The 7,677-nt window shown below is 49.8% G+C and overlaps 1 protein-coding gene across 1 annotated transcript; it reads left to right on the forward strand.

Annotated features, from left to right (window-relative positions):
* Window positions 1-222: 222 nt before the first annotated feature.
* Window positions 223-3,102, forward strand: Mzb1 (marginal zone B and B1 cell specific protein). Its single transcript, XM_004652439.2, has 4 exons — window positions 223-396; window positions 1,891-2,015; window positions 2,341-2,469; window positions 2,568-3,102. Exons 1-4 carry the CDS (start codon window positions 223-225, stop codon window positions 2,722-2,724), a joined length of 585 nt encoding a protein of 194 aa, XP_004652496.1. The 3' UTR covers window positions 2,725-3,102.
* Window positions 3,103-7,677: the final 4,575 nt, after the last annotated feature.

Below are 7,677 nucleotides of genomic sequence, written 5' to 3' on the forward strand. Positions count from 1 at the left end.
CTTGCCTCGCTGTCTCCCTTCTGTGAATTAGAGCTGAGTCACTTGGAGCCAGGGTCCTGCTACAGAAAGAGCACGTGTGGCTTCTCTGGGGCCTTGGGGGAGGGGAGAGAAAGAGAGCTAAGGTGTCAGTTCCCCATTGGCCTAAGTAAGCCACAAACAAGTGGGCACACACACACACACACACCCCAGCACCCCAAGCTCCATGAGATGACTGCAGAGGCCATGAGGTTGCTCCTGCCGCTGTTGCTGCTTCTGGCTTCCACACTTATCCTAGGAGGCCTTGGGGACCAGCCCTTCCTCTCCGCTACTGCCCCCCAGCTGGATGACGAGGAGAAGTACTCAGCCCACATGCCTGCTCACTTGCACTGTGACGCCTGCCGGGCAGTGGCCTACCAGGTGAGTCCTCCCCCACCAAAGCCCCTGCCCTTGCTCAGACTCCATTACTGGTCTTTGATTCTCAGCCCCCCAAACCAAGCCTCAAATCCCAGACTCAGCCTTCTGGAATACAGCCAGCCCCACCTAATCTGAACTGCCATGCCTCAGTTTACACATCGGTCTACCCCCAAAATGGAAGACAATCTAGGATACCCTCACTTTATCTTGACACCTCAGAGAATCGCTTGGTTTCCTTTTAGATCTATCCTCAGGTGTCAAATCCCTCCCTAGACCTAAGGGCTACATTCATGTATGTGTACATAGAGCCCACATTCTGAGTGTATGTTTGTGTCGAAGTATGCAAGTAATACAGGAATTTGGATTTCTTTTTTTTTTTAATTTTTATTAACATTTTCCATGATTATAAAATATATCCCATGGTAATTCCCTCCCTCCCCACCCCCACACTTTCCCATTTGAAGGAATTTGGATTTCTTGTGTGCGAATGCACCAGTAATTGAGGGTGTGCCTGGGCCCTTATCCTATGAATTTGAAGAATTAAATGCATGGATCAGAGAATAAGGTTCAGAAAGATTTTATTACAGTTTAAAGGTAGGAGGATGAAGAGAAGGAGGCTTAAGTCTACAACATAAGAGAAGGAAGCAAACTAAAGCTCTTGCCCAGGAAGGCCAGAGGGGGTTTGAGAAGCCCCATAAGGGAAGAGGGCAGAGCTGTTGCCTGGACAGGTAAAATGGGGTTTGAGAATCCCAACTCAAGACTCAGATCTGGTGTTTTTTTGTTTTTTTTTTTTTTAATGGAGAGTGGCTACGTGAGGAAGACCAGGTCGGCAGGTTACTATAGAAAAAGACCAGATTTTACAGCTTTGCCAGTAATCTTAGGTAAGGATCAGAGTTTCTGTCCACTAGGAAGGGTGCAAGCTTAATCTAGAGTTCTTTCCTGGAGGGTGTAACATCCAGGTTTCTGTAAGCTTAGTGACATTCCTGCTTTCAGGAATAGAAATAACATTAATTTTTGGGGTTCTGTCACCCTGTCTAGCCTATTTTTTGTCTCCTAGCACAAGGTCTCACTGCCCACTTGCTCCAGTAGAGCACAGTGAGCACAGGCCCATGTCTCTGTGTAGGCAGTGACTGTGAGTACTTACATCATTAAAGAGAGCGCTCTGGGTTATAGAAATCTATTTGTTACTGGCTTTCCTTATTCTTCTGGATTAAAATAGCTGTGTTACTGGGCAAACGTGCTCTGGAAGATGGGCCCCAATCTTCCACCTTGGCATTTCCTCCCCCACCCCTGAAAGTAGATCCTGCCTCTATTGACCCAGTCCCAGCTTGGGGGACCTAGGGGAGGGCCCTGCAGCCTGCCTCACAGGTGCTTCCTGCTCAAACAGCTCTCTCACAGCCTCATTCTCCCCAGAGACTTGGGTGCCTGACCTTCCCTCTTTCCCCTAACCGGCCAGCAGTCCCAAAGCCTGGGCTCTCGGGCCCCTCCTCTTTGTAGATGTGGCAACACCTGACAGCCGCAGAGGCCAAGTTACGCGCTCCACACTCCAGGGGGCGGCAAGCACTGAGTGAGTCCGTGTACATGGACGTCCTGGACCGCAGCTGCACCCAGAACTGGAACGAGTGAGTTGCCAATCCATTTTTTGTCCCCTTCTTCCAAAGGAAGGTCTGGTGGGCGCAGACCTCCACCCGCCCACTCATAGGTAGTATGCCCTTCCCATTGGGCCTCTGGTCTGAGACTGGCGGGGATTAAGTCTGGTTTCAAGAGCTGGGAGCAAGTGGGAAAGCAGATGGCCAGCAGAAAGGTCACAGTGTCACTCCGGGCCAAGGACTTTCCCTCTCTGAGCTCAGCGAATGCTTAGTGTGCCCAGCTTGTCATAGAAGCAGATCTTTCCCTGGCCAGCCTCCCAGTGACCTGATACCTCTTTTGTCTCCTAATTGCCAACAGCTACGGGGTCCAAGAAGTGAACCAGGTGAAACGCCTCATGGGCCCAGGGCTTAACAAGGAGCCGGGGCCTAGCAAGGAGCCAGGGCCAAGCATCAGTGTGATGGCCACTGGGGGACCCTGGCCCACCAGGTAATGACAGGGGTGCAGGAAGGAGACCCTGGAGCTTGGATTTGCCCCCCACTTCCCCATGGGCTGGACCGAGTCTAAGACTCCCGCTGCTCCCCTAGGCTCACCACGACGTGCTTGCACTACCTGGGAGAAACTGGAGAAGACCAAATCTATGAAGCCCATCAGCAAGGCCGTGGGGCTCTGGAAGAATTGCTGTGTGCGGGCACCCAGGGGGCCTGTTCAGAGGTGGTCCAAGTCCCAAGGGAAGAGCTTTAGTCCAGGACTCCCCTTGCCCTGGAAGGCATGCAGAGTCTCCTCTGGATCTTCACTATTCCTTGGCTGTGCTGTTGTTTTGAGACAGGGTCTCACCAAGTAGCCCTGGCTGGCCTCCCAAGTGCTAAGGTTACCGGATCCCTGTTCCTTTCTATTAGCAGCTGTGTGGAGGGGGAGGGGAAGTCCTGGCTCCAGCTGCCATTTTCCTTCCTCCTTCACTCAGCTCCAGGGCATGAGGGCTGGGGAAGAACAAGGCTTTCCTTGTCTTCATTCAAATAAAACTTAAGAGATCTGGCTGGAGAGATGACTCAGGTTAAGGTGCTTGCCTGCAAGGCTTAGTAACCAAGGGTTTGATTCCCCAGTGCCCACATAGGGCCAAACGTACAGGGTGGCACATGCATCTGGAGTTCATCTACAGTGGCTGGAGGGCCTGGCGCGCCCATGTTTTCTCCCTCTCTCTCTCTTTCTTTGCAAATAAATAAAATATTAAAACAAAAATTTATCTCTCTGTAAAGGTGTTTAGGGGCTGGGAGGACAGACATTGGTGTTTCTGCTTAAGTTTCTCTCACAGTGTCCACCACACTCTACATTCCCTCCTCACCCACTAAAGGTTGTTACCTTTGAGCCCTTCAAAGGGCAGATGGATCCAGTCACATGCTTAGGGCCGCAGACCCATCAGAAGGGGAAATAAACTGAGGCAAAACTCAAGCAGCCATCTCGTTGCCACCAAACATCCATTAGACAGCCTCGGGCCAATTGGGTGGGGCAAGGTCAATTGCTGGGGTGAATGGAAGTGGGGGTGGGGGCTCGGTCTCCACTGCCTCCTGCAGCGCACTGGGAGGAGTTGGAGAGCCTGTGAACAGGTCCGACGGCTTTGAGAACCTGGCAGGATCCCCGAGGATGAAGAACAGCGATCAGAGGAACGGGCCGGATCCAGGGCAGTGCCATGAAGCTGCTGCCCAGCTGGAGCGCGGTGATGCCTGCGAGCCTTCGGCCTGGTGTGTGCCCCTGTACCCCAGCTTGGTTATGGGCACAACAACTCAGAAGTAGGTGGTGCCTGGGTGGCTGAAACTAGAGTACCCAGAGAAGAGCAGGTAGGAAGAGAAGGCGAGGCTCCCCCCAGCTGAGGAGCCTGCCATACCCCCTTCGCTCCTTCACCTCCTCTCCACACCTCAGGCCCTGGGCCCAGGGTAGACTGGAGGGGAGACATAAGCAAGACACAGGGCCCATCGCTTAGAAAGGCCCCAAATTCAGTGCTCTGCTCTAGCGATCTTCATTTTTTTGTTTGTTTGTTTTTGATATTTCGAGGTAGGGTTTCACTCTAGTGCAGGCTGACCTGGGATTCACTATGTAGTCTCAAAACTGGCCTCACACTCACAGCAATCCTAAATGCTGGGATTATGGGATTAAAGGTACGCACCACCACATCCGGCACTTTTTTTTTTTTTTTTTGGTCTTTCCACTGCTCAGAAATATTTGCAAGCAAAGAGAGAGAAATGAACAGACAGAGCGAGAGAGGGGGGAGGTTTTTTGAGGTAGGGTCTCACTCTAGCTCAAACTGACTTGGAATTCACTATGTAGTCTCAGGAGATCCTCCTACCTTTGCTGGAATTAGAGGCGTGTGCCACCACACCCTGCTCAATTTTTTGAAAAATTTATTTATTTATTTGAGAGAGGCAGATTAGAGAAAATGGATGTGCCAGGGTCTTTAGCCACTGTAAACTAACTCCAGACGAATGTGCTCCCTTGTGCATCTGGTTTACATGGGTCCGGGGGAATCAAACCGGGGTCTTTAGGCTTCACAGGCAAATGCCTTAATGGCTAAGCCATTTCACCAGCCCTCATTTTTTTTTAAGGCAGAATCTCACTCCAGCCCAGGTAACCTGGAATTCATTCTGTAGCTCAAGCTATCTTTAAAATTATGGTAATTTTCCTTCCTCAGCTCAAATGTGAATCTGAACCCAGCCCTTTTCTTATTTATTTATTTATTTATTTTGGTGTATGTGTGTGTGCCTTATTTCCTTAAGTTTTTTTTTTTTTTTTTTTTGGCTTTCCCAGGTAGGATCTCAGTCTAGCTCAGGCTGGAATTCACTCTGTATTTAATCTGTAGTCTTGGGGTGGCCTTGAATTCACAGTGATCCTCCTACCTCTGCCTCCCAAATCCTGGGATTAAATCACCCAGTTTGGTGGCTCACACTTTTAATCCCAGCATTTGGGAGGCTGAGGCAGAAAGACCACCCAGGGTTTGAGGGCAACTGTGCTATATAATAAATTTCATCCAGGCCAGCTGGAACTGCAAAGTAAGTCTTGGTCTTAAAATAATAAATAAGAGTTTTAGGCCAGGTATGATGGCACCACCAGAGAGAATCATCATGAGCTAGAGGCCAGCCTGGGCTACATATAGCAAGCTCTTGGGGGCTTATTGTTGTTGTTTTGGTTTGGTTTTTTGATATAGGGTCTCCTATATCAATATATATATATCAATATATATGTGCATATATGTATACACACACACACACACACACACACACATATATATATGGCCTAAACTGACCTGGAATTCACTATGTTGTCTCCAGTTGGCCCCGAACTCACAGCAATCCTCGATCCTCCATCTGTCTCCTGATTGCGGGGATTAAAGGCATGCAGCACCACGCCTGGCTAAAGTCCTATTTTAAAGATAACAGAAAAACTAGGTGTGGTGGTGCATACCTATGATCTGGAGGCAATAGGATTAGGAGTTCAAGGCCAGTCTTGCTACACAGAGAGTGCAGCCTGGGCTACATAAGACCCTGTCAAAAAAAATGACCAGGCATGGTGGTCCACACATTTGATCCCAACACTCAGGAGGCAGAGGTAGGAGGATCACCATGAGTTCAAGGCCGGCCTGGGATCCAGGTAAGTCGGGGTTAGAGTAAGACTTTACCTCAGGAAAAAAAAAAAAAAGAGAGAACGCTCACTGGATAAGAGTGCTTGCTGTGCAAGCATCGAGACCTGAGATCTATCCCCAGCACCCATGTAAAAAGCAGGCAGGCCGGGCGTGGTGTGCACTCCTATCATCCCATCTCACAGGAGGCAGAGGTAGGAGGACTGTGAGTTTGGGGCCAGCCTGAGACTACGTAGTGAATTCCAGGTCAGCCTGGGCTACAGGGAGATCCAGCCTCAGGAAAAAAAAAAAAAGGCCAGGTGGGCTGCACACACCCGTAACACTAGTGCTGAGGTGGATAGAAATAGGAAAAACAGGGCTGGAGAGATGGTTTAGCGGTTAAGCACTTGCCTGTGAAGCCTAAGGACCCCGGTTTGAGGCTCGGTTCCCCAGGTCCCACGTTAGCTAGATGCACAAGGGGGCGCACGCGTCTGGAGTTCGTTTGCAGAGGCTGGAAGCCCTGGCGCGCCCATTCTCTCTCTCTGTTAAATAAATAAATGAATAAAAATAAAATATTTAATTAAAAGAAAAAAGAAATAGGAGAAACATTGGGATTCACTGGTGGGTCAGCCAGAGCCACTTTAGCTGAAAAACCACAGAGAGCTCCAGGTTTAGTGAAAGACCCCGTCTCGAGCCGGGCATGGTTGTACACACCTTTAATCCCAGCACTTGGAAGGCAGAGGTAGGAGGATTGCTGAGAGTTGGAGGGCATCCTGAGCCAGAGTGAAACTCTACCTCAAGGAAACAAACAAACAAAAAAATGTGTGAGCCACCATACTTGGCAAAATTCTCACTTGGAACAAGGGCCACCACCTCATTTTCACTGGGTTCCATAAACATGGTTGCTAGTTATGGCTGCGAGAGGAGAGTAAACCTCACCGACAGCGTGCAGGCTACAGCGGCCTGTTTACTGCTGTTTTAGGGACCCTATGTGGTGAAGGGCAGCAGCGTGGGACAGTGAGGCCAACCTGAATCTAGGACTGTGTTTCTGAAATCACACTTCCATGGCTATAGCATTCAAGTCTGTTTCCACAGCAGCGTCGCCCACCCCAGGACACACACGTGGCACTGAGTATATATAAGACATTGCTGCTAGGCATGATGGAGTAAGCCTATCACTGCAGCAGCAGTTGGGAGGCTAAGGTAGGAGGATCACTATGAGTTCAAGGCCATGCTGGGACTACACAGTGCATTACAGGGCAGCCTGGGCTAGAGTGAGACCCTACTGTGAAAAATAAAGGGGGGGGGGGGTTCTGGAGAGATGGCTTAGCGGTTAAGGCATTTGCCTGAGAAGCCAAAGGACCCAGGTTTGATTCCCCAGGACCCACATAAACCAGATGCATAAAGGACATATGTGTTTGGAGTTTGTTTACAGTGGCTAGAGGCCCTGTCGTGTCCATTCTCTCTCTGTCTTTCTTCTATCACTCTCTGCTTGCAAAAAAAAAAAAGCCAGAAGCTGCCTGACATGGTGCAGTGAACCTACCTTGGAAAGACTTTGCTTGGCACTGGATCCTTCCTCAGTAAGGATAACAGTTATGTGAGATGAGTAACTTGTTAGTCAAGCGTGGTGGCACATGTCTTTAATGCCACTACATGGGAGGCAGAGGGGTTAGAAGGACTGCTGTGAGTTCAAGGCCACCCTGAGACCACACAGTGGATTCCAGGTCAGCTTGGACTACAGCAAGACCCTACATCCAAAAAACAAAAAAGAGTAGCTTATTATTATGAATAATAACAAATGTGGAAGGATCTCTTGATGAGGGTGGTGCCATGTCCCCTCCCTTTCCTCTCACCCTTTGAAACTGTCCCTCCTTGCCCCTTAGACTCTGGTCCTCCCGGGGGCAACAAGAACAGGCCTTGTGCCAGGCTTCCCATGCAGGCAGGGAAGGGGATACCCAGGGGGCAAACATGCCTAAGGCTAGGGTGGCCTTTACTACCAGAGACAGAGTTAATACCTTACCTCTGCCCGGATCCCCCTTTCGCAATGGACCTGGTTACAGATTTACTTTGAACAATGTCTGATGTGTGGA

The sequence above is a fragment of the Jaculus jaculus genome, chromosome 13 (assembly GCF_020740685.1).
Source record: "Jaculus jaculus isolate mJacJac1 chromosome 13, mJacJac1.mat.Y.cur, whole genome shotgun sequence".
NCBI lineage: Eukaryota > Metazoa > Chordata > Mammalia > Rodentia > Dipodidae > Jaculus > Jaculus jaculus.

What these genes read in the sequence shown, in the direction of transcription:
- Mzb1 (XM_004652439.2), top strand. Translation starts at nt 223, where the DNA reads ATGAGGTTGCTCCTGCCGCTGTTGCTGCTTCTGGCTTCCACACTTATC. An exon ending in GCCGGGCAGTGGCCTACCAG is followed by an intron (nt 397 to 1,890) that starts GTGAGTCCTCCC and finishes TCCTCTTTGTAG; the next exon opens with ATGTGGCAACACCTGACAGC. An exon ending in TGCACCCAGAACTGGAACGA is followed by an intron (nt 2,016 to 2,340) that starts GTGAGTTGCCAA and finishes AATTGCCAACAG; the next exon opens with CTACGGGGTCCAAGAAGTGA.